At 48.9% G+C, this 25714-nt stretch overlaps 2 protein-coding genes and 1 long non-coding RNA gene across 7 annotated transcripts in view; 1 reads left to right on the plus strand and 2 right to left on the minus strand.

Moving 5' to 3' along the window:
* AATF (apoptosis antagonizing transcription factor) overlaps positions 1-17121 on the plus strand; it is a 48655-nt gene extending 31534 nt beyond the window's left edge. The window contains exons 10-12 of the mRNA XM_027698770.1: positions 855-935; positions 4034-4105; positions 16133-17121. Coding sequence (XP_027554571.1) covers positions 855-935; positions 4034-4105; positions 16133-16196 — 217 coding nt within the window. The 3' untranslated portion in view covers positions 16197-17121. The remainder of the gene's footprint in view (positions 1-854; positions 936-4033; positions 4106-16132) is intronic.
* LOC113975096 lies at positions 13341-16133 on the minus strand. The gene is made up of 3 exons (XR_003536753.1): positions 14765-16133; positions 14550-14637; positions 13341-14448 (listed from the first exon to the last, which is right to left on the minus strand). It is a non-coding gene; the product is annotated as an uncharacterized LOC113975096 (long non-coding RNA).
* Positions 17122-19845: 2724 nt separating the features above from the next.
* ACACA (acetyl-CoA carboxylase alpha) overlaps positions 19846-25714 on the minus strand; it is a 127061-nt gene continuing 121192 nt past the window's right edge. For all 5 annotated transcript variants that reach the window (XM_027698760.1, XM_027698758.1, XM_027698759.1 and 2 more), the window contains 2 exons: positions 23240-23376; positions 19846-22904 (listed from right to left, as the gene is read on the minus strand). In XM_027698760.1, the coding sequence (XP_027554561.1) occupies positions 22778-22904; positions 23240-23376 (264 nt within the window). In that variant the 3' untranslated portion in view covers positions 19846-22777. The remainder of the gene's footprint in view (positions 22905-23239; positions 23377-25714) is intronic.

Genomic DNA, 25714 nt, shown 5'->3' on the forward strand with positions numbered 1-25714 from the left:
GAATTTGGCCTTTTCTCTTTATGAACTCTGACTTGTTGTTGTTTCAGAGAAACAAACCTGTTGTGGCATCAGTTAAAGCAATTCCTCTGTATTCCTGCTGCAAGAAAAGATTCTCTGCAATTAAAACAATATCAGGGAATGTTTCCTGCTTGCAAAAGTAAACTGTAATTCCATGCAGGGAATTTAATTCTGGAGTTAGAAAATAAAGAACCTTCCAAGTGCCACTTTATGAGCAGTGTACATTTAAATAACCACAGGCTCTAATTTGGAGAAGTGTAAAAGCAAAGGAAAGCTGGGAATGCTGGAGTTGGGCTCTCCCCTGAAACAACCCGTGGGGTTATATTTGGAGAGGGGAAGAAAATGCATCAGGGAGTTTTGTGATGATGAAATGACTTTTCTCCGTGTAAAATACTACCCAGATTTTAGTGCAACTTGTCAAATTTATTTTGTGTACGTCTGGAATATTATGGAAAGCTATTCACTATAATTTAACGTGATATAGACAAAATTGCATTTAAGTAGTGATTACATTGTACATTTATCTGACTTTACAATAAAATAGATTACGGTAATTAAGATTATATTAAGATTGCAGTAATTAGATTTTGCGAGATTTTTTTCCCTGATGTCGAGTTTTCATTGTATAAATCAGGTAAGATGACGCTCCTTTTAGTAAAAAAAAAATAAAATATATATTTATAACTAGGAGAAGTTTTTCCCTGCTGGAAACTTCGTTGAGTTGATGAAGTTCTGTTTGAGAAGTGGAGCCTTCAACACAGCTGGGGATCAGACGGTGTTTCTGGAGGTGTTCAGTGGCTCTAAAAGTTGTGTACCTGTTGTTTTCCATTCCCCAGGCAGTGGCTGGCCATCCAGAAGCTGAGGAGCAAAATAAAGAAGAAGGTGGACAGGAAAGCCAGTAAAGGAAGGAGAATCCGGTGGGTGATGAGCAAACACAGGTTCTGATTTTGGCAGCTGAAGTCTGACAACACTGGCTTGGATTTTAGGGCAGGATTTCTTGCTCTGGGGAATCCTGATGTTCTTTGAGCCTGGAATAAAGGGCTTGGTTGGTGCAGCCTGTGGGCATTGCCCCCATCAGTCCTGGCAGGAGAGTTTATTGGTCTCAGGAAACACCAGAGAGAGGCACTCAAACATCCCTGAGCGGTTTGGGGCCGTAATTTCCAGTGAAAGCCAATAAACACCTCTCGTGCAATATATATTTCACTGACTAAAACCTGGACAGCAGCTCAGGGGAAGATGTGTGGAACTGCCTCAGGTAGATCTCTATTTCCCACTGGCTGCCAATTGGAATTTGGTGTCTAATCTCTCTTTATTGATAAGTCACAGCTCTCTTTAGCTTCAGAGCATTTCACTCCTGGATCACTAATTAGGGCTGAACTGGGTTGTGTTGGCAGTGGAAGAACCTTCCCTGTGGAAGGGGAGGCAGGCTGGAGGAGCTGAGTTTTCCCCCTTGGCAGAGCAGATCTCCCAGTCTCCCTGAGTTTAGCGTGACTGCATGATTTGTGGTGGGGGGAGGATGCTGAAAAGCTGCTCTGCTTCCTGAAAAATCTGCCACATTAACCATCCTTTTGTGAGTAAACTATAAATCCTGAGTTTAGATGGCATCTGATAGAAAGTCAGTGGAGTCAGTCTGGGTCAGGCCTGGCATAGCAATTTTTAAGATAGATGTCATAGGATAATTTATTGAAAGAGGGAAGAGCTACTTTGTTGGCCTGAAAAGCCCATAATTATTGACTATCAATATTCTTTTCTGTCAGCATCACACATAATTGGATATATTCATGATTCAGTCAAAACTACTGACAACATCACACAACTGAGGCAGACTCATAAAGCTCCAGGAATAATGGGGAAGTCTCTCCTTGTGTGCAGTGTGTGTGTTCAGCATTCCTGGGAGAGCAGCCATCTCACCAAGCCACTTGCCTCTTACATCTTAGGGGCCTTTTCTTGCTCCTTTAAATAAAAGTTGCAGGGAAGATATCAATAAAAGAAAAAAAATCTCATTGTCTGTGGTTAGGATTAACATCAAGTTAAGCTTTAGTATTTTTTCAGAATAGGCAAGTAGAGCCCAAATGGGTGTTTTTGATTAGTTGGTTCTTCCACTGAGAGACTTGGTGTCACCCCAGACAGATCCCTTACCCTCTGTTCTTTTTATTCCTTCTCTAAAATTGGGATAGCAATGCTTAAATTTCCTTTCATGAAGGAGTTTGAGATCCTGGAGAGCAAAGTGTTTAATGCTAAGTTTGATCTGTCTCCTTTATCCTTCCCTTTTAGCAAAGCTTCAATATTTCAGCATGTTTGGATAAAATATGCTGGTTTACTGCAGGGGCTGAGGAGCTTCAAGTGCTTTCAAAAGCAGTCAGTCTGCCACTTGACAGGAGTACCTGTCCCCTTCACAGACAGGGAAATTGGGGCATTAAGAGAGGAAAGAAGCTCATCCAAACACTCCCCAGTCAAGCTTAAGAAAGCTGGTGCCTGAAACTCTTGCACCCCTCACTGGGACGTGCCCTTTCTTGGGACAGACCTGAAGGAGTGATGTTTGCACACCTGCTTGTCATGTCAGTGCTTTCTGGTCCTGTGCTGCTGCAACATTCTGTGAATGAAACGGAATATTTCGTATCTGCCAGACTGGGATTTTCAAAGTCCTGATTTAAAAGGTGTGACAGTGATTAAATCTGGACAAACAACTCATGTCAGAGAATTTACCCGAGTTGCCAGGTCCCGGTGCCAGTCTGTGTCAGTGTAAGCCTTGATCTGTGTGAATCCATGGCAGTGTCTCAAAAGGGAGCTGTTTCAGAGCCCAGGCTGTTGACCTGTCGTTTGTGGCAGCACCAGCCCTGCTCAGCTGTGCCTGTTCCCTGCCTCCATCATTACAGCATCGGGCCAGGGCAGTTCCTTCCATTACCACTGACAAAGGCTTGATTGTGCAGAGAAGCCCTTGTGTGAGGGTGAGTGTGTGCTGTGCCTGAAGAGCCTGTTCTGAAATGGGCTTGTGAGCTAAAAATCCCCTCGAGGGAATGTTCCTGCATAAGCAAACAAAAGGGAGTGCAGAGGTGACAGAGTGGAAAGGTGATTCTGGGCAAATGCTAGTGAATCCTTTTGCCTGCTATTTGTCAAGCTCTAAAAATAGCAGCAGCCTGGATGAAACATTTCAGGCTGGGGTAGGCAGGTAGTGCTCACCAGTGCCTTGGTTTGGAATCCCCTGCCCTCAGACACAGGGTTTAAAGCCACCTTTTCATTCGGAGGTTTTCAGTACCCTGTTAAATTTTATGTTGTGTCCTTGAATACAAGGCATGAAATGCACTACAGTGTGGGAAGTGAGAAGGAGATCCTGCACCTGGGGCTGCAGGACAGCTTGCAGAAATATTTTGATGATGAGAATACCCCCATCTCATCCTTGCACAGGCCTTTTGCTGTTTTCTCCTTTGCTTGTTTTTACATGCTCCATTTGTGAGTTATTCAGGGTAAGATTTTCCTGCTCTGGACATGGCTGCAGAGTGGGATTTTGATATCCTTTAGGGCCCTGCATACCACAGAGCAAGGAAGGAACTGGTAGCAGATGGATGCTGGAGAAGGTCTGATGCTCTGACGCTCCTGCTGCCTGCAGTGGGCTCTGGGCACAGATTCCAGAAGGTGATTAAGATGCCAGCTGAATGGAAGGCTGGAAAGGAGTGTGTGTTTGACTTCTCAGGGTTGTCTGTCTGGGAGTCTGATTAGGGACTCGCACACAATTAATGGATTCTGTCTGTCCTCTCCCTCCCTGGGATAAAAAAGGGTTTACTTGCTGTTCAGTTCATTGTATCATCTGATTATTCTTGTGTCCATGTTGTAAGAAAGGGAGAGGGAAGGGAGGGGGAATTGCCAGCTACAACTGGTGACTCATTAGGAACCAGCTCCCAGGAAAGCCAGTGCTTTGCCTTTCAGGGGCTGGAGTGGTTCTAGTCCAGCAGCAACAACATTTCCTTTTCATTAATAGTCACTAATGTGCTGCCTGCTTATTTCCTGCACTCCTCAGGTATCATGTGCATAGCAAGCTGGTGAGCTTCATGGCACCTATTGACCACTGCACAATGAATGATGATGCCAGGTGAGTAATAGATTAATTATGTTTCTCAAATGGCTCCATGACAGCGTGGTATTGACCTGTTCTTCAGGCTGTCGCCCCCTCCATTCCTATTTATCACTTCACCATTTGTCACTGGCATCATAGCCTGGGTGTCTTGGTCACATCTGTCCTGGCAGCCTGGCTGAGCTTTCACTCTCTTAATTGCTGTGACTCCAAACAAAGAAGTTTTCATAAATCTCAGTACCCACGTTTTGATTCCTGCTTTTAAAACTCCTCTGGTTTTGAAATCTTCCAGTTTGAAGGAATTCGTTTGGAAACAGATAACTGAGTTACCTGGTGTCTTCAGGTGTAACCAAAACTTAAAAAGAACTTGTCTGTTAACAGAAATGACAGCTTCTAGATTCTGGTTAATTTGCATTTTCTTAGATTAGTTAATAATTGGAATAATTCTGTGCAGATTCACTCAAGAACCCAAATGCTCTTTGTGTTTATGTCTATTTAAAGAGTGACGAATTTTATTGGAAAACTATAATGATTTAATGTGCTAATTAGTAAAGAAAATATCAGTAAAGTTTTGTGCAGAGTTACTAAACAGCTCTCCCACATATCCACCCATATTTCCTCAGTATTACATTTTTAAACTGCATCTCGAAATGCTGAGCTCTTCGTGGGAAGGAGGTGGAATAATTTTTCCAGTGAATGGATGTAGAAAGCTTGAGAAACATCTTTCCCCTGGGTTGTGGAACATGTTTGTGCTTTGTGAGGGAGAGATGTCATTTGTCTGTTTGCGAGATGGAAACCAAATACCTGCTGTTCTTTGGCTGCTGCCTTTTGGGGGATTGCACAGACTTCTGGATGAGGAGTAAGCTGGGGCTAAGATGTTTTGTGTCCATAAGACCTGTGATGTTTCATCATGTGTGTTTCTCAGAGTTTCTTTATTTTATTTTTTTTTCTCTTTTTTTCAAGTGAGGAAAAAACCCAGCTGCTCTGGATTTTTAATATTTGTTTAGATCCTCTCACCACAAAAATAAACGTGGTGCAGGTGCAGGGTGAAAGCTGTTCCTTCAGCCATATAAAGTGCTCAGTTCTTCCACCCCTTCCCTGGATCGTAGGAAGAGAGGGGCAGAAGTGGTTTGAGCACTGTGAGATTAGACATGCACACTTTTGTCTATTTGGCAGATAAATCAAGTGTATTTTTGTTTCTGATCTGCAGGGCCTGAGCTGGCAGCTCCCTGTGCTTCCCAGCCAGCAGGGACCTCCTTACCTGCATGGAATAATTAGTGTCTTTGCTGTTTTAGATAACTCCAAATTAAACATGGGACAGGATAGATGTACTTTCCTGGTAGAGTCCAACCATCCTGTAGGAATGATTCTGGGATGTGCTGCTTGTTCCCCACATCTTTTTGTCTGAGGGTAATTAGCAGGTGGCAAATGTGTTACAGGAAGAACCAGTTGGTACCATTTTCATTAATAATCTGCATGCCTGCAATATTTCTCTCTCTTAGTATTATGTCCAGTTGACTGGTTATTATTAGTTATGCTTTAGGAATTTAGAATGAGTTTGGGGTGTCAGTTATGTTTGGCTGCAGCACTTATTGCACTGTCCTGCAGGCTGGGCAGGCTGCAGGTCCCTGCTGTGCCCCCAAAATTTAGGCAAGCTTAGCTCACATGGGGTGTGTGAGGGAGAGGGAGGTGAAAAAAAAGGGTGAGACTGACAATACAGGAGTTACACTGTGTTTGCTGTCCCCAGAGGTGACATTCCCTCCTCCTTCACAGCCCACCGCGCTCACTCGTGTTCCAAAAGTTGCACAGAAAATGTGCTCTGTGAGCCAAAATCCTGCAGCAAACCAGAGCAAACGTGGAGTGCATCAAACAGCTGGGACAGGGGACTCATTCTGTGCTTGGGCCTTCTTGGACCTCAGCTCCCCTTCATGTGCCATCCTTCTCTGCCACCCTCGTCCCCCTCAGTCCCCGGGAAGCACCTTGAGCCCCCAGCACAGAGCCTGACCTCCAGAACTGGTGCAGCTCATCCATGTCAGGCTCTGTCCTCACAGTTCTGGGGGTGGTGGGGACAGAGTGGTTGGCATTTGTTTTCCTGGGAATGTGTCCTGGTGTCTGTGCCCACGTTGAGCTGTGGCATCGCTGGCTCGTGTCACCGAGCGCTCGGCGGCGGCAGCAGCAGCTGCTGCTCATTGTCTGACTGCGGGAACTTAGTCCTGACATTAAGTTTATGAGTCACTTTGGAGGCTTTCCATGCTCTCTCTGCTAATGGCACTGTGGGCACTGAGCTCCTGTGCTGGGCTGGATGTGTTGATGTGTCACACAGCAAGTGTGCCCGAGGGCAGCTGGATCCCGCTCTGCCAAGGCCAGGAAACCCTGGCTGTGGATGGGGCAAGGATGGAGTCAGGCTGGGCAGGTTCTGTTCCTTGTTCTGCCAGTGGCTTCGTGGGTGACCTTGAGCAGGTTGCTCTGTGTTCTGATTGCTCTGTGCCACAGAGAGCTGCTGGTGAGATACTGTTGCCTGTTTAGCAATAGTAATTTTAGTAGGATTTAGTTTTTCAACCTACACAGGAAAGCTGTTGTTTCAGTCACAAAAATAGAAGCCTGAGCTTTTCTCTCTGTTGCCAAAATGCCTGCTGGTTACCTGCAGCACAAAGAACATGCCTATCACAGGCATCACAGTCTTCCTTTAGCAGTTCTCTGCAGCTTTAGTCCTAATGTTGAGCTTAAATTTCCCCCTGCTGTAATTTAGGCCTGTTATTTCTTGTCTGTTCCACGTGGGCTTTGGGAACACATTCGTGCTTCCTCATTGCAGCAGCCCTTGCACACTGGGGTGGGAACCCTTGTGAAAACCTGGGTGTTACTTATCAGCTTCCTCCCCAGTTTACACCATTTGTTTGCATTCATAAAACATATTCAAAATCCAGTCAGTGCCTGAAAATCAGGCCTCAGTAGGTGTTTTGGTTCAGCTGTCCCAAAGTGAAGATATCTGCTGCTGTCACTCGTGTTTTTGAACATCAGAGCCCCTCTCTAGGGGTCACTTTAACACCCTTGCACCAGCCATAAGACCTCTGTAGCAGCACACAACTGTACCAGACAAAGCAAGAAGAATTCAACATCTGCAGGTGAATCAAAAAGGAAAGACCAGACCTGTACACGTGAGAGGGAAGCAGCAACAGCTTTCCTTTGTGACAGAGGAAGGTAATTTTATTGTTTGCAAGTGCAAATTACTGGATTGAAAATGCAAGTGTACACTTCACAGAGACATAACTGTGCTCTAAGCCACTTGGGGTTTTTGTTTTTTTTTTTTCTGGTCAGGCACTTAAAAGGCACGACCCCAAAATAAACACACATCTGAACCATGGGGTGCTCTGCGTGGTAGGGGGAGGAATTCTACAGTGTAAAATGGATGTAGAAACAGAGCTGGCAGAACATTCCCCTTAGGTTCTACCTACAGGGGCAGGTAAACCCTGGGAAAATGCCAGTAAATAAGTCTATATGTGCAGATGTGGATGGGCAGAAGCCTGGGGGTGGTGCAGAGTCCAGGGGGTGAGTGGTGGTGTAGTCCTGCTTCTTCCTTGGCTCCCCAGTCCACACTGGGGCAAAAACAGAGGGGAGGTGTCTTGCTTTGCTTTTGAGGGCACAGATCTGTGGATCACTGCACTACCTTGCTGGTTTCTCTATATTTAATTAGCTAATGCAGCCTAGGAGTACATTTGGGGCCTGATTTCTCCTCTGCATTTGAGCTGTTTTACACTGCTGTGGCCATGCAGAGAGACCTTAAAACAGTGCAGTGAACTGCTGGCTCTCCTGGAGTGGAGGATTTCCCTGTGTGCTGGTGGCTGTGGGATGCCCAGGACTTCAAAGAAATGCCTGTGAGGAGGAGCAGCCTGAGCACTGGGAAGAGAAGGGGATAAACAGTCACACTCCAGGATTGTTTTACAGCCCGAGTTCGAGAAGAGGAACGTGCAAGTCAAATAACTGCCTTTGTCAACATCACTGCCACTTTCTTTCTGATTCTTGCTGCTGGTTGGAATAATAGCACTGGTGGAAGCAATTAATCTTCCCCTTGCCAGTTTTCCATGCACCCTATGCATGGGCATGGCTGTTTGACCCTGTGCTCACATATATTATGGTGTAATGTGTGGGACACTGGTGGCCTCCAGCCCTCCTCTGTTTTAACCCCTCTTTGGTAGTATTTTAAAACATACATTGGAAAGTGATTTTTATGGTTATCTTGGGATACATGTTTATAGACTTTAACACATTTATTGTCCTCTTGGGCCAAGGTTTTTCTAATCGGTCCAAGGTCATTGCTGTGTAAATGGCCTGACCTAAGACAAGGGACCCGAAGGCAAACCTCTGGTGGTTGTCCAGAGGAGAGGGGAGCTGCCTTGGGCAGGAATTGCTCAGGGTTAGAACAGGGTTGGCTGTGATTTCTCCTGGGTTTGAGGGTGGTATCATGTGGGTGCCACTTCTTGGACTTGCCTTGGAATAGGGTTTTTCCCATCGCCGTGACCTGTGGAGCTTCACCTCCTTCAGTGGCCCCATGTGCAGCAGAGCTGGGAACAGGCCAGTCTCCTCTGATTTACACCTTGGGAAATGAGGCACACAGAGGTGATAGCCTCCAAAGGCTTTTGGGTCCAGAAATCCTTGAGGCAAGAGCTGTAGGGAATGGCCAAAGGGGACACAGAAGGTCTGGGATAGAGCTGAGGTTGAACCCAGACCTGTGCAGCCACCTTCAGCTGGCCCAGCTCCAAACAGCCTCATCTTTTAGGGGCTCAGACATTTGTGCACTTGAGAAAGCTCCTGTGCCAGGTGGGTGTATTTATGGGCGAGCTGAGGCTCAGCATTCCTGCTGGGGCCTCCAAGTCTGTTCCAAGTGAGGTGTTTTCAGTACGTGCAGGAGTGGGTCCAATGCACAGCCTTGTTGTGGCAAGGTCAGGTAAAGCCCCTGTTCCTGTGTGGGGATTTGGGTTTTATTCTCTCTGCCTGTCAGCTGTGATATACAGATCTTCAGATCTCTGCACTGTCCGTGTGTGTGAGGAACAGAGACTAAACAGAGACACTGTAAAACAAGGTCTAATATCAAATTACTGCGGAGTTTGATGAACATCTGAATTTCACCTCTGGAGGACGGTGACTTGCAGGAGAGGCATCCTTAAAGGACACAGATGTTTGGTACGAACACCTTTATCTCCCAAGATGACTCAGGTTATTCTGACAGGTAAAACAAGATTGTGCAAATATGCAACAATGATCTAATCAGCTGGAACAACAGCAATATTTTAACTGGTGCTACCTTTTAACAGCATCATTAAGGGCTCTCATTACTCTTTTATTAGAGGCTCACTCTATTTCTTATCAGATTACAGAATGAACATAACTCATGGCACTGATTTGATCTCTTGTTAAAGAGGATTACAGCTTTGCATTAACTTGGATTGACACGGTTTATAATTTGCTGTTGATACACATGCTGGCGGTGTCACATGTTTGACCCCCTCCCCACAGCACCGCCGAGGAAAAGGACACCCATACATCATCATTAAACATGGCACCCAGTGCAGAACGGGAGGCAAAAGGAGCCTTTTCTGCAGGAAAGTCAGGCAGGACAAAGGAGACGTGTTCCCAAGTGCACGCTGAGATTCCGAGCAGGGATTTGTAACTGGGGAAGGTGGGGAGGATGTGTTGGGTTTTATAGGGGTTGGTTTGTACCTCTGCAAGTGGATCTTCATTAGGGAGGAGGAATTTGCATCCTTTACGAGCCAAATTAGAGAGAAGAAGATGGCCCTGATGGGACTGTGTCAAACCAAGCAGTGTCACCACAGTGTGGGAGCTGGGGGAATTTTTTCCTGCTCTTCTGAGACCTTTCCATGCTGTGTTTGCCCCCTGTTAGAGAACCTGTCCCTGCCTTTGGGCTCATACACCTGGTGGGGTGAGCTCAGCCAGATCACCTGTTGGCCTGTGGTGGAAGTGACCTTTTTGTCCCTGGTTTGTAGGAATCCCTGACCATCTGCATGTCTGTGTAGTGGCTCCCTCCTTCCAGCTCCTGTGTCCTGCCCAGCCTTGTAGGGCTGCATTTCCCCGACACAGGGGTTTTTTTTCTTTAGCAGATGGTCACAATTTTGTGTTTGACTTTGGAAGTGCAGACTTAATGCAGCAGAACCGGGCTCAGGGCAGGAATCACTTCTCCAAATCCCGTGGCCAAGTGCAAGAAACGAATCCCCTGCCTCCACAGTCCCATTGGCCTCAGGTCATGTGTGGCACAAGAGCATCCAGCCCACTCTTGCTCTTGCATGAGCCTGCTGGGAGGCTGAATTAACTCACAGATTATCCAGCTGCCAGAGAGGCTTGGATTAGAGCATTTCCCCTGGATCCAGCCAGGACGTTGTGTATTTTCCCCATCAGCATTCTCACTTCAGTGCAGTTGCTTTGTCACAGTGTGTCTCTGCAAGCAGAGGGGGGTACGTAGTAGGAAATCCTGGTATTAAAAGATTAATTTACTTATATGACATAAGAGTTTAATAAAAAAAAAATTAAAAAGAAAAAAAAAAAAAGGTTGGTGAGATACCAGCCTTTAACTTCGCTCACTTTGTACTTTGGGTATTAAAACACCATGAGAGGGGATTAATGGAGGAATTTGGGCTCTGCGATTGTCAATCCAGCACCTTCACCACCACAGAATCCCTGAGAGGAGGCAAAGCCCTTCTTTCTGGAACAACTAAACCAGTGGCTTCTGTGCTGCACGGCACAAACCTCGGTGTTGGTGTGAGAAAAGTGATTCTGAGTTTATTCAGGCACAGCCTGGAAGAAAGGCTGTCCTGCCTTGGCTTTGTTTTGGGAAACAAAGGGAGAGAGTATGAACGTGGGGGGCAAGTCTCGGAGTGTGCAGGGCTCTGATGTTTTAGGGAATTTGGGGTGTTTGTGGCACGAGGCTGTGGGTGGGAGGGGGAAGAACCCCCTCAGGAGAGACGTGGGCTCTCTTGGGAAGGTGCTGTGTGACCTGCTGCACACCTGAGCTGGAGGAGAGCCTGAAACAGAAGCAAGAACACGTGTTGTCCCTATGAAACTAAACCTGCTTGGCCTCATCCAGAGGCACTGTGACTTTGGGATCACAGAATCCCAGAATGGTTTGGGTTGGAAGGGAACTTAAAGCTCATCTCATTCCCCCTCCTGCCGTGGGCAGGGACACCTTCCACTAGCCCAGCTTGCCCAGAGCTCCCTCCAACCTGGCCTTGAAATTTCTGCCCTTTGTGTCTCATTTTGTTTGTTTTATTTAAAAATCCTCCCAGCCTTTGACTTGGCCTTCACCATCAGCTTGTGGAGGTGCAGTTTAACACCCCACTTTAACCAGGGTGTCAGAAGGGCTGGTGTCTGCACAGGGGGTTGTGTGTTTTCAGCTGGGGCAGGGTGAAGTGGTGACCCAGTGTGGATGGGCTGGAATCATCCTGTCCCAACACTTGATGTCTGACATCCCTGTGAGGAGAGAGAGGCACCTCTGGTATGGAAATTTCCTTTTTAAAGGGGGGGAAAAAAAAATAACCTGTTAAAGGGCTGCGAGATGATTTGTCGTCTTTCCTTTGTGAGACAATTTGTCTTCTCCTGCATCAAATCTGTTATAAAACAGGCAAGCTGTGAAAGAGGGAAATCATCCCAGGAATACGGGGCGTTAAGGGGCACAAAGAATGGTCCCCTCGTGCTCTCTGGCACAGGGCATTTCCCATGCAGCATCAGAGGCTGCTCTGCTCAAATACCCATCCAAAAACTGACTGAGAAGGCATCTGATGTAATTCATGGGGAAATTCCAGCTGCTGGAACAACGCGTGCCAGCGGATCAAGCTGGAGTTGCCTGCACATCCCTGTGTTTTGCTGCTTCTCCAGCCCGTTTGCCCACATCTTTTATGCTTTGTGCTGCAAAAGCTCCTACGAAAATGCAACTGGGACCTAAGTCAGGATGGGAGAGGGTCCATCTCTGCTCCATCAGTGGTATCCCGAGCTCAGGGCTGGGGTGAGGGGAACGTTCAGAATTGGTGGCAGGGACAGCAGGGAAGAACCCCAGGTCTGGTTATGTTTGGGGAGTGGTACCTTGAGCACCAGCCCTCCATCTCTCTGCTGCCCTCCCACTCCCCATTCCCAGATCCAGCCTCTCAAAACGCTCAGAGTCCCTTTGTTTAGGGCAAGAACCAGCTTTCTGAAACATTTATATAAATCCCGTGCCTGCTCTCGGGAGACGAGCCAGAGGTCACATGTCACCCTCCATAATTCAAAGCCGTGGGGCTAAAAGCATTTGCACAGGCTCGGGGTGGGAGTGGGGAGCCCGATCCTGACCCTCCTGGGCTGGAGGGAATTGCAGGAGACCTTTGTGAGCCCCCCTGGAGCTCCGGGAGCGCCGGGACGGGGGGGATGCAGCCGGAGCTGAGAGCTCAGGGCTTGGGAAGGGAGTGAGTGCCATCTCGTGGGGCTGGACACAGAGCCCCAGGGCCCTTCCTGTGCCACTCCAGGGTGTCTGAGTCCTGCTTTTGGGATCCCCACATCACCCAGCACCCCGAGGGCTTGTCCCCGCAGAGCCGGAGTGGGGAATGCAGGCTGGAAGGGGTGGGAATACAGAGCCAAACCCCACACCCAGCTGGTTTGGGGTTTGACTGGAAATCAAGGCTGCTTTAGCCTTTCTCTAGAAATTAAAAAATAAGTGGTCTCAGCTTGTTTTATCTTCCTGGTCTCTTCTGTTGCCTATAGAGTGCATGTAGCAGCGATACCTTGGATTTAGAGGGGGGGTAAAATCCACCGGGCATTTAGCACACCAAGCTCACCTGGAGTAGCATTTAGCACACCAAGCTCACCTGGAGTAGCTGCTCCTTTTATTTCATTTTTTAAGGAAAAAAATAATTTTTATGAAAAATCATTTTGAAAAATCATTTAAAAAAAATCATTAAGAAATGAAAAGCTTCAGCTTTATTTTATCTTCCTGGTACCTGCCCAGCTTGCTGGACACTGAGTAACCTGAATTTTCACACCACTGGACAAAACATTTCTTAGGGCCCAGACAGAAAGTTTTCCAAGGAAACAATCTGCCAACTTCAGTTTTCATCAGGAGTCGTGTGTTTTCCATTCTTTCGTGCTCCCTTTCTTCATGGGTGTTCATGTTCTGTCTTTTTCCAGTTTTTGTGAATTAAAAATTCATAGTTCCCAGTGGAGGAGTGGGTTATACAGTCATTTCAGTACTGCTTGTGGCATATTCTAAATTATCTTTCTCTTTGGGTAGAGGAAGAGGAGAAGTAAAAGGTACAAGGGAGAAGGCAGAGACATTGGTTGGAGGGTATTTTTACTAGAAGAGCACTATTGCCATTTTAATAAAAAAAAAAAAAGCCACCAGAAACTGAATTTTCCCCCCTAGTATTGTTCTTCTATTAGTTCACAGACCTGTATTTAGAAAAATGGCTATAATTACACAGAGTGGTACAATACTTTGGCTTTTCCCACATGCAGGTTTGGTTTCCCTTTGTACATTTGGTGGGCAAAGCACCTTCCTGGGGATCTGTTTAGAATTATTTTTGTGATGTGTATGTTGAAGATTCGTACAGATTTATGAAATGTGCTGTTGCAATTAATATTCACTCTCTCTGTGTGTCTGTGTGTGTGTTTCCTTGGTCTCTGTTGCAGGGATTTTGCCTGCAAAATGTGTGTAGCAGCAATACCTGGGGTTTGGAGTGGAGGGAAAAGCCCACTGGGCATTTAGCACACCAGGCTCCCCACCTGGAGTAGCTGCTCCTTTTATTTCATATTTTAAAACAATATTGTTGACCTGAGAAGCCCAGTTTTCATGGTGGGGAGGTGACACGGTGCCTGTGCTGTCCCCTGGCTCTGGAGCCAGCTCAGAAGAAATGCATAAATAATTAAGCCAAGGTACTTACACACACATGTTTTATGGCAAATGGCTCCGTGGTCCGTGATCATTTTTTTCCAGAAACAGGTTTTATGATAATACAGTAAAAATATTAAATTAGAAAATGCCTCACTAAGGGTGATAAAACCTTACTACAGTGGAAATAGGTAATTATCCCCTCTACAGCCTAAATGACAGTTTAAAAGAAATAAAAATGTTAGTGCTCATTACTTGCTTTTGTAGGTTGCAATAAAGGGTAAGTTAAATTTTAATTCAAGGAAGACCCCTGTATCGACCTGCCTCTTCCACACTCCCCACCTGAGGTGTGAGTACTCTTAATTACCTGCACAGGTTATTCCTCAGCACATGCTGCCTCCAGCCCCTCTTTGTGCTAAAGTCACCTTTCCTCCAGCTGCAGGTGACACACTTTGCAGTGGGGTTGTTACAACTCAGTGGCTCAAGTCTTGATGGTTCATATCTGTGGGTGGAGGAGAGAAATTTTATATTTTTTTAACCAAAAAATCCAAGTTCATTATGCATAGCCTTAAGGGGGCTGAAAGTATTAAAATCTGCACTTACCCTGGTGAATTGAAACAGAGACAAGGTTAAACCTGGAGGATTGATGAGTTTTACTCTCTGCATGGTTAAATCCTGCTGAGGGGAGAGGCTGTAAAAAAAAAGGGAGCCTGGAGGATGAGAAGAGAGGGGAAAAAAAAAAAAAGGTTGGGTTGTTTTATTATTTTATTTTTCAGGGTGAAATGTTTGTTCTGTTTTGGGGGTGGTTTGGGGGTTACCTGGTTTCCCTCCTCCTCCTGTCACTCTGCCGGGGTGTTTGTCCATGGTGTGTTATCCAAACTGGGATTTCTGCTTCATCAGAGGTTGCTGTGCCTGGGAGGATGAGGCTGTGGGGTGCAGGGGAGCCCCTTGTGCCCCCCAAAACCCGGGGTGTCCACGTCACAACCCGTCTGTGCTGGCAAAACACTCCTCTGCCAGCAGAGACAAATCCTCACCCGAAATCCCCCCGGGCCCTGCTCGCCTGAAAAATGGCTGTTTGTTTAAAATCTGTGGGATTGGAGCAAATTCAGCATCCATCCCTGAACTCCTGTACCCACAGGACAGTGTCAAACCCACCAAAAGGAGGACAGAAACCTGAGGAATTCTCCTCCTTGGGTTCTCCAGCAGTGGGAAAGGCCGAGGCAGGCTGCAAAGGAACAGCACTCTGGGGTTTTATCTGCAAACACAGCAGCTCTTGCTGCCTTTGGTGGTTTTTTTAGGGTCCCCCAATGTGCCCACGTTGTGTTTGAGCTTCCTCACGTTGCTGGGGATGTAAGAAATGAGTGAATGTGTAAGGAAGAAGGGCCTGGAGACCTGGAGAGGGGAGCCTGTTCTGGAGCAAATCCCCTTTGGGTTTTCCAGAATGCCTTTAGGGTAGTTTGAGGCAATGGGATCACTTGGTTCTCACTCATAACCCTGGGGTTGCTACTGTTCTTGGAAGGGAAAATCCCACCCCTCCATGTAACCAACACCCCACTCTGTGTGTGCAGCCCCTGACAAAAGGCTGCTGCTTCAGAAAATGCATTTATACAAAACAAGGCAGAAATACCTCTCCCCCAGCTCAGGTTACTCTGTTTCTAAAATTAAAGATAACATTGGCCCACTTTTTTTTCTTTTTCTTTTTTTTTAAAGGGAAATTTGCTCCCGTTATCAGAATTGCTGCACGTGGGATATTAATTGGAATCTTGTTGCTGGGTCATTTTCATTGTTTTTCAAGTACTGTCCAAGAAAATGTATGAAAACTAAATTACAGTCCCACGTAGGCTGTGATTGAATCCTCCTTACGGCTCCGTGGCCTCGTACATCCTATTAAAATATTCAATCTTGTTTTCTTACTTGAAGAGCCTGTCTGGAAAGGGCAAACTTATAGAAGCCCTCATTCTCTGGAGATACAAGATCCAGCCACGCTGAGATATTTACATATTTCTGTGCTGCCTGGGATTGGTCTCACACAAGTTTCTCCCCACTCTGTATTTATTAATAAAGGTTGTTGAATGCATTTTTAATTACAGGAGGCCTTTTCATTTGGAGTGGCAGCCTCTTTTTCCCCGTTTTGACCTTGAAAAGTAACTTTTCCCTCTCCCATTTTCCTTTTTTTTCATCCCCAGGACGGAGCTTTATCGTTCCCTGTTTGGAAAAATGACCAATGGTGAAGAGCTGGAGCAGAATTAGGATCAGGCCCCGGCTCCCGACGTCCCCTTGGCTCCCAGGAGCAGGGCAAGGTGTCCCCAGCCTCTGGTCTGTCCTGAAAATCCTCCCTGAAGGAACATCAAACCTAAATCAGGGGGATGAGTGGGGACACTGAGCCTGGCTGAGCACCCCCTCCCTTTCCAGCTTCAGTGCTTCCTCCCCTTTTTAACTGTTCCCTTTAAATTCCTGACCTTGATTTTTTGCAATCTGGGCACAGTGCTGGGGGGAAGGGACACAATCCAGCCCAGCAGGGACCACCAGCCCCCCCACATGGGTCCCCCATGGTTGTGTTAAACCCTCAGAGGTTTTGGTTTGGGGGTTGGGGGGGGATTTAAGCGCCTCGTTCTGGTCGTTGGCCGCGTGTCGGGAACGAGGGACTTTATTTTTCACCAAGAGGATTTAAATGTCATTTGCATAATTAACATGGCCTTAAGACAGAGCAGAGGTGCTCTCCTATGCTGGGAGCTCCCAGTTCACATTCCAGCTGTTGAATGACCCCAGGGACATTTGCTGACCACACCACGGGGAATGTCGTGATATTGGTGCCGTAGGAACCTCCCAGTGAATTTTCCAGCCCTGCACTGATCCTGAACACTCAGTTCTTTCAGCTGGTCATGACTCTGAGCCTTTGTGTCTTCACCATGGCCATGACACCCCGCTGAAGGGTGTCAGCACAATGTGAAACTGGGCAGAGGTGACTCACCTGAGGGGTTCGTGGGGTTTTATACCCGAAGGTCAGAAGTGGGATATCAGATCCTGTGAGGAGAATTTGGAATTCTGCTGTGATCAGTCCCAAACTGAGGTTATCTCCTGTGAGTAACACGTGTATAACAGGCATGGCTTGTCCCACAGAGCTGCCCTGTCCCTGGGTGGTGTTTTGGGTGATGGAATTAAAATGGTTTGTAAACTGGTTGTCCCGGTGTGATCCATACAGGAACAGCCCCGCTGGCCCGGGGGTTCCACTCTGGTGTCCCCTTTCACAGAGATGGAGTGAAGCAGCCAACTGCCCCATTCCTGACCTCGAAAAAGCCAAGGGATTTGGGGGCTTTTCCCTGCCTAAGTTACAGTTTTTACCAGTTTTGCAGTGGGTGACTGAATCCTACTTTTTAATAATTTTTTCTTATTAAGCTTAAATAAAAATACATGAGTTTTTAAGGCTGTAATGGGTTAAATGGCAGGGAGGGGAAGCCCCTTCTGTGCCCTGTGCTGCCCCTGAGGGTGAGGCCCAGGGTGGAGCAGCAGGTGATCCCATCTTGCATCTCCTTGCAGTGATTCCCCCTTTCCCTCACCTCCTGCTGTGCTGCTCCCCCAATCCTGCCTCTGCTTGGAGGTGTTGCTCCACAGTTTTATCCCTCTTTTCCCTTAGCAGACTCTCTGTAGCCAAATTTTTGCACTTCACTGTGTCCCCAGAGCTGTCTGCAGCTGATATTAATTAATCCTTTTTGCACCTCATCATTACAGATTTAGTCTCCCTTTAGTCACCTGCTCCCAATAAATGTCTTCCCAACACCTCAGTGGGATGTGGAGCACAGAGTCCACCACAGCAAGGGAGACCAGTTCAGCTGCAGCTTGTCTTGAGCAGCGTGAAATCCTGGGTTAAAAACAGGACAAAAAAAGCTTCTCCTTTCCCAGTTCCTCCCTGGTGCCGGGAGGAGCCCTGTGGAAACACGTCTCGTTTTCCTGGGCTCCAGAAAGCAAGTGCCAAGGTGAGTATTGACTTTGGGTGGAAAACACGTGTCTCATGGATGAATAAATCTCTCTGCTCTCTCACAGCAGAGCAGAGCTGCAGCTCCAGGGAAGTGCATCCATCTCCCCGTCCCTCCCAGCTCCAGTCCAGGTGGGAACACACGAAATGTCACCGCTGGCTCCTCGCTGGGATTCGGGATCCTCACCTACAGCAGAGCCCCACAGTGATGCCCATCACAGGCAAAGCACCTCCCAGGGCTGTGGGGAGAAGGGCCAGAGGGTCCTGGGCACAGGGAAGGGCTGATTTTTCCGTCCCCTGTATGGGGGGAGCAGCCCCGTGAGCTCAGCGTGGGCTGTCACTGGGCTGCTCCAGCACCGAGGGGCCTCCCCAGCTGTGGGGACTCTGGGTGTGACCATCTCCCATGGGAAATCCTGGTAATGTTACGTCCTGTCCCCTCCATCCACTCCCTCTCGATTCCAACAACAGGCAGGATCCCGTGTGACCCTGAGCCATCCCGGCACCTCCCACCCCATGACCTGTCCCTGCACTGACCTGAGCAGCAGCAGAGCCCTGAGCTCTTCAACGTGATTAAAATCTCAGGGTTTAATAACCACAACTCTGAGAGGCATCGAGGGGAGGAAATCAGCTGCTTCCAGCATGTCAGTGGGACAGCATCGGGCTGCTCATGCTGTAAGTGCCCAAATTTAGCTGGAAGCCCTGTGTCCCTGCCCTGCTCAGGGTTTGTTTCTCCGGGCTCTTTGTGGCTGCAGCTGTGCCACCCCCTTCCCGTTTGACTCCTGTGTCCTCTACAGCTGTAGCACCAGGGCACTCCGTGGTTCTTTATTTCTATTTTCATTCTGGCTGTAATGTTAAAAGGGTAATATGAACCACTTTAAATGTGATAACTTCTCGTCGGTATTGTTTGAGGAGATAAGAGCCCAAGCCCCACTAAGCACGCTTTTGAATTCACTTATCAGTGTTTAAGCAGCCTGTTCCCCCCTGTCCCCCCACCAGCACCTGGGTCGTGGCGACACGGGGAGAACCTGGGCTGGTGGATGAGGCCCCGTTCCAGCTCTGACCTTGCTGCTGAGGGCAGCCCTTGATTCCTGGCAGGAAAACGGGGCCCGTGCCTGGATTTGAATGTGCTGCGGGAAAAAGTGCAGCCTCGTGTAATCCCTGAGGAACCACCCATCAGAGCCAGGGACTTGCCTGGGGACAGCAGGATGGTCTGTCCAGGGGGTGCATGGACACAGGAGGAGGGTGGACTCTGCATTCCCAGTATCCCCAGTCTGGCTCAGCTCCCCCAGGTCCTGGAAGCTCCGGAATGTCCAACACGGCCTGGTCAGAGCTCTCGGAGCTGTTCATACACAGACAACCAGGATGATTTCCACCAGGTTTTCCTAATGCTGCCAATTAACAGCAAGTCAGATATCCCCCCCCAAAAAAAAGAATATTAATTCTTTATTAATTCATGATACAGCTGCTAATTAGTACCTCCACGAACGGGCACCACACCTCAGCCAAGCGCGGCGCAAACTCGGAGGCGTTTTGGGGCCCGGGGTGTGCGGAGGGAGGGACAGAGGGTTGTGTTAATCCTCTCCCCCCAACCCCGCCACGGCGAAGAATTTCAACTTTCAGACAAACAACTTCATTTACAAGTGTGTCTCTAATTAGCTGCAGAATTAGTAAAGCAGAGTTTTCCCCCCATAGATCGGCCAAAGCCCCCGGGGAGGCTCTGGAATGGAGAGAATCGCATTTCCAATTATTTTGTTGAATTGCTAATTTAGTTATTGTGCCTGGCGTAATTGTGATGGGTATTGGGTGTGCAATTCAATTTGTTTTAAATATTTGTGGGAAGGCTGATCAGTAATGGAGCTGACCTATTTCATGGCCCAAATTGAGAGAAGAGACTAAAACAAAAAACAGCTACAAAGCCCCAGTTTGTCTCAGTTTTTATTTTGATGTCTCTCATCCCTCTTAAGACTGTTGATGCAACAAAAGGTTTACATTAAAAGATGATGGCACTTTGATCTTGGGCTTTGGAGAGCTTACAGCTCTGGTACGTCTTTTCTTGGCATTTTAATATGTAGATATTTTAGGCTAAAGAGTTTTAAATGTGATTCTGGAGTTCAGCAGGGTCTGTCCCCTCACCACCCCCTATTTAACTATCAGGATTCTGGTTTGAGAAACGCATGAAAAATGAACTGCTGGAGTTGTGTTCACTCATGTGGGCAAATTTAACATCTCACCTTTAGTGTGGGGACCTCCCAAAAGGTGTTTGTTGAGCAGGTTCCCAGTGGGCCAAGGGTCCTGTGGGTCTTTTCCAATGGGCTCCTGCTGAGCAGGTGACTGAGGCTGGAAAAGATCTTTAAGATCCTCGAGTCCAACTGCCCCTGGGAGAGGGTCCCTGTAGTTCTCCCACCACCTCAGCAGCAGCTGCCAGGGCTCAGTTTTTCCCTGTTTGTCCCAGTCACTGTGATGTTAAAGGTGACAGTAAATCATGGAGCAGGAACAGGACCTGCCCAAGGGCTCAGGTGAAGGGCACGGCCGAGACCCCGAGGTGCTTCTGCTCCATCCTCCTGCCAGACCTTGAGGGGCTCCACACAAACCCTCCCCATAAACATTTCCCCTGTTCTTGCCCCAAGGAAAGCAGAGCTCCCCCCAGGGTGCCCAGGACAGGGGGTGACAGATTCCACTCCTGGCAACAGAGCTGTAATTCATTCTTTTTTATTAAAAGAAATTGAGGTAAGTGAAATACTTCAGCACCAGCGAGAACCGTATGGACCAAGGGGGGTCTCCCCACCCCGTGACCGACCCACACACCTGGGGACAGCACAGGTGACCTGGGGACAGCACAGGTGACGGTGCTCTGGCAGGTCCAGACCCCCCCAGGACACCCAGGGCTGGTGACAGACCCTGATGTCAGCCCAGCACTGATGTTACCCAACAGCTGGTTTTTTGGAGCTGCTTTACCCCCAAATTTAGTGGAGCCTGAGCCAGTGCTGGAACACTGAAACAATGGGGGCTGCTCTGCACAGGCCTTGGGGGAGCAGCTCCAAAGGGATCGGGGCAGTGGGCACTGGGACACTTCCCCTGACACCTGCAGGTGTCCTGGATAAGGGACTGACTGGTGACACCACCAGTAGGAATTCCTGGTGACGGGGAGGAGGAGCCCCACGAGTCACCCTCTGAGTGGTCCTGCCTGGCTGAGACATTCTCTGTCCGTGTGTCCTGCTGCAGCCCAGCTTGGCATAAGCAAAAGCATCTTTGGGGCTTGTTCAGGGGGCTCTAGTGGAAAATAAAAGTCTTTTAAATCAAATTAGGGTTCTTAACTATTAAGAAAAAGCGAGTCCTTCAGGTGGGCGAGCTCCACTGGCCACGGGCAGGGGAGCTGTGACCCCCCTGTGGCACCTCCAGTCACTGGCCCCAAAGGCAGAAGGGCTGCATTGCACTTCAGAAGGAAACAAAGAGAGGTGAGAGGCACTGGCAGCATCATTGATTAATTCTCTCATAAAAACAGCCCTTCTGATTCCTGCTGTACTAGAGGAGGGACTGTAAAATCTGAAATTCTTCCCAGACCATCACTGGCGTGAGCCCGGTTCTGTAACAGAGTTCTGTAACAGGCAACTTTTCTTACAGTCAGGAGGCCCATGGACATAAAAAAAGTGTAGGAGGAAGCTGGGGGGCCTTGGCTGGGTCAGCCTGGGGGGCCCTGGGCTGCTGCCACCCCAGCACTGCCTCCCAGACAGTTATTCCTGACCACTGGACTGAGATCACCCAACCCAACTGTTTTTACATTTCCACCTTCCCAGGTGAGTGACAGTCCCTTCCCCTGCCCAGCCTGCACCAGGACCAGCCCGGCACAGGCAGCTCCATCCCAGCTCGGGAGCAGAGGGGGGAGATGAAGAAAAGCTCCTTGGATCCTTCTGCAGTTCTGACCCCACTGGGATATTTGGCTCTGTCCTTTCTCCCCTCTCACCCCAGCTGGCTGGATCAGCCTCCTGCTGCTGATAGGAAAGGGATGAGCACTTCCAGCCAGTGTCCCCACAGTGGGGCTGCCACATTGTTGTTATCCACCAAAACGAGCAGGGAAGGGAAAGCAAAAACACTGAGCAGCTGCACTTTGGTCTCTTCTTTTACCTCCTCCCAGAAGGGCCCCTCACACAGTTCACTGACCTGTTCTAAAGGAATTGGGCACAAAGGCAAAGCGAGCGGGGGGTCAGCGCCCAAAATCCTGCCCCGCCACCTTCGCAGCCCTGGGAAGCCCGGGAGCCTCCTGGGGGCACAGGGAACAGCCCTGGCCATAGAGCCTAAAGGCTGGTTTTCTGCTACTGAAGAAACAAGACAGACGTGTGACACACAAATCACCCCTGACAGGGCCGAGGGGCTGAGGGGGGAGAGCTCCCACCCGCTCCCGAGGGGTGACAGGGGTGACATTGGCACTTGTCAGCGCGGAGCTGGGGTGGGAGGGGGGGAGGCAGGCAGGGGGGCACGGGGAGGGGGAACACCCGACAGCCCCTGCTCTGCCGTGCCAAGGCCTCACGGTACCGGAGCACCTTCATCGCCCGGCGGAGCCGGCGGCGCCCGGACGCCGCTCCAGTCGTTCAATAAATAAGGTACAGCAGCACAGCCGGGACTCAGCTCCGCAGGCGCTTGTGTTTTATACATTTCCCTCGTGTCCCTGGCCAGGGGGACACGCTTCCCCTGGTCAGCCTGGTCTGAAAAGAGAAACCTGTCCCTGCTGGCAGCGTTTCCCTGAGCCTCCCCGTGGCGGCACAGCGGGCGCGGCCGAGACACAAAGGGCAGTTGGGAGCTCCCGGTTTTTTTCTCCTCTCCGCGGCGCCGGGCAGGGGGAGCGTGGGGGGAATCGATGCTCTTACGTTGAGGAGGGAGAGTCCATTGTGGAGAGGATCCGCACGACCTCGGCTCGCTGGGTGGGTGATATATGCTGGGTCATGTGCACTATGGAATCCATGGCAACCTCGGGATTGGCCTGGACCAGGCTGGAGAGAGGAGGGAGGTGAGTGACGGCAGCCCCGGCACCTCCAGAGCATCCAACTGGCTCTGTCCGGACGGGGGGCTGGAATATGGGGCTGTGGGAGACTGGACACAGCACTGGGAGAGCTGGGAGAGCCGAGCTCTGCTCCCTCCGGCCACTTCCCTTCCTGGTGGCAGACGGGCTCGGACTCACGTGGGGATTGGAATCCCGAGAGGCCGGAGCGTGTGGACCCCAGGACATGGGAGGGCAGGAGCTCTGGAGTGAGCCCTAACCCCAAGGGCACCCCCATTCCCCCTCCCAGGTGATTTCTAACATCCCAGTTCCCAGGGCAGCCCTCACCTCCGGATCTGCTTGAGGACATAATCCCTGGAGATGTATTTGATGTTCTCCTCCACGACCGAGCGAACGCCCTCCTCCTCCGTCAGCTGCTTCTCCAGCCACTCCACCAGGTCCTTGTTGCTGTCCCACAGATATGCCTGCCAAAATCCCACAGGGTCAGCCCTGCTCCCAGCCCTGGCCACCCCTGCCCATTCCCCACACACCAATCCCCAAATGTAGCAGCTGGGGGTGACACATCTGGCTGGGTTTTCCCAGTGAGTGGGGCTTCCACAAACACAACTAACAATTAGCAAAAATCCAAACGTGGGTTTTTTTGCCTCTCCTGCCATGAATGTGATAGAAAGGAACCCAGGAGGTGGTTCCTTGCATCACTCCCCTGGGATTGATGTCCCAGATAAATCCCAGCTTCCCTCGTGATCAGCTGCCCAAATTCAGGTGGGACACAGCTGACCCTGAGATGCAGCTGATCTGGGGCTTCTCCCAGTGCTAAACCATCACGGGACCCACGAGTCCCCACCACCTCCAGACTGACCCAGTGTTGGTGTCCCCCAGCAATCACAGGATCCCTGATCCAGCCCCGGGGTCAAACAGCCCCTCGAGCAGGTGTGAGCACAGCAGAGCAGGTCGGGGTGTCTGAAACCCTCAGCAACAACCCCCTTTTTGCCTTTTGCAAGATCATTTCACCTGATATTTGCTAGATAGTTGACTATGCAATAATTCAGGAGTGTGTGAGCCCCTAATAGCCTTCTCGCTCCTCTCCTCTCCTCTCATTTTCTTTACAAATCATTTAAGAATCGTTTTGTTAATGGTTTCCGGAAAAGCAAGTACTGCCATTAGCACTCATTCATATTTATGTCATTTTATTTGGGTAATTAAACACAAAGCTCCTCATTTAAAGGTGCACTATCCTTCTCTGTTATCACTAACCAAGTCAAAGTCAGAATGACAATGAGCTGGGTGCCTGTGATGCCGTGGTGGCACCTTCCTGGCACCCCCTGGAGCCCCCTCGGACCCCCCTGGCACCCACTGCTGTGCCAGTGGGCCACAGAATCATGGAATCACAGAATCATTAAGGTTGGAAAAGCCTCTAAGATCACAGAGTCCAACTGTTCCCACAGCACTGCCAAGGCCACCACTGACCCCTGTCCCCAGGTGCCACATCCACAGGGCTTTTAAATCCCTCCAGGGGTGGGGACTCCACCACCTCCCTGGGCAGCCCCTTCCAATGCTTGACCACCCTTTCAGTAAAGAAATTTTCCCTGATGTCCAGTCTAAACATCCCCTGGCACAGCTTGAGGCTGTTTCCTCTCATCCTGCCCCTTGTTCCCTGGGAGCAGAGCCAGAAGGTCCCCCCTGAGCCTCCTTTTCTCCAGCCTCATCCAAGCACCTCCTCACTGCCCATCCTTCACTTATGTGTTTAATTAATGATTTCCCAAGTCCAGGAAATTGTCTCCCTCTTCCCTGGGACTCTCAGGATCAGCTCCTCCCCGGTGCTGCTGAGGGTGTTGTTACACCCACAGGTGAGAGCTGTGAGGAATCATGGAATGGTTTGGGTTGGAAGGGGCCTTACAACCCATCCAGTCTCACCCCTGCCTTGGACAGGGACACCTCCCACTATCCCAGGTTGCTCCAAGCCCTGGCCTTGGACACTTCCAGGGATGGGGCAGCCACGGCTTCTCTGGGCAACCTGTGCCAGGGCCTCCACACCCTCCCAGGGAGGAATTTCTCCCTGCCCCAGGTGCAGGGCCCATCCCAGCCCTGGACACGCTTCAGTAAAAACCAGGATTATTTTATTTTCTTGAACCCTGTGATTGTCTCAAGCCAGTGATGTCACTCCTAGATTTTGCTTATTTCATTGTTTTTCCTTATTATGATTTTAAACTCGTCGGGTTTCACTCCCTGGCTCTGCCCCTGCCATGCAGCAACATTCCCTGCATACAAAGGAAGATTCCAGGGAAGGGGGGAAAAAAAACCCCAGCCCAGGAAGCTGTGATACAGTCGCAGACCTGCGTAAAGCTCCATTTACCCAAGAATCCCAAAGCTTTTAGTTTAGGAGAATATTTAATACTCTTATTAATCATTTTTAATCCGTTTGCTTTTAATTAAGAAACAGCATGATGCTTCCCTATCAACATATGCCAGGGAGCAGATTAATTGTGGCTTAAGATAACTCTCCTTGATTGGTGTAATGTATTAGCTAACGAGCTGCCCGCTTTTGGAGACGCTCAGACACTACCTTGGAAAGGCTGCTGCCCTCCAGAGAACATTCCCCCCCTTCTCTGGAACCCCTGAGTGTTTGGGACTTTAAAAATGGAATAAAATAAAAATAGAATAAAAAAATAAAACTTAAAAAAAATTTTAAAAAAATTAAAACGATAAAATTAAAACGATAAAATAAAACAAAATAAAACAGAATATAATAGAATAAAATAAAATAGAATAAAATAGAATAAAATAGAATAAAATAGAATAAAA

This window comes from Neopelma chrysocephalum, unplaced genomic scaffold, assembly GCF_003984885.1.
Source record: "Neopelma chrysocephalum unplaced genomic scaffold, ASM398488v2 Primary Assembly neopelma1_132, whole genome shotgun sequence".
Lineage (NCBI taxonomy): Eukaryota > Metazoa > Chordata > Aves > Passeriformes > Pipridae > Neopelma > Neopelma chrysocephalum.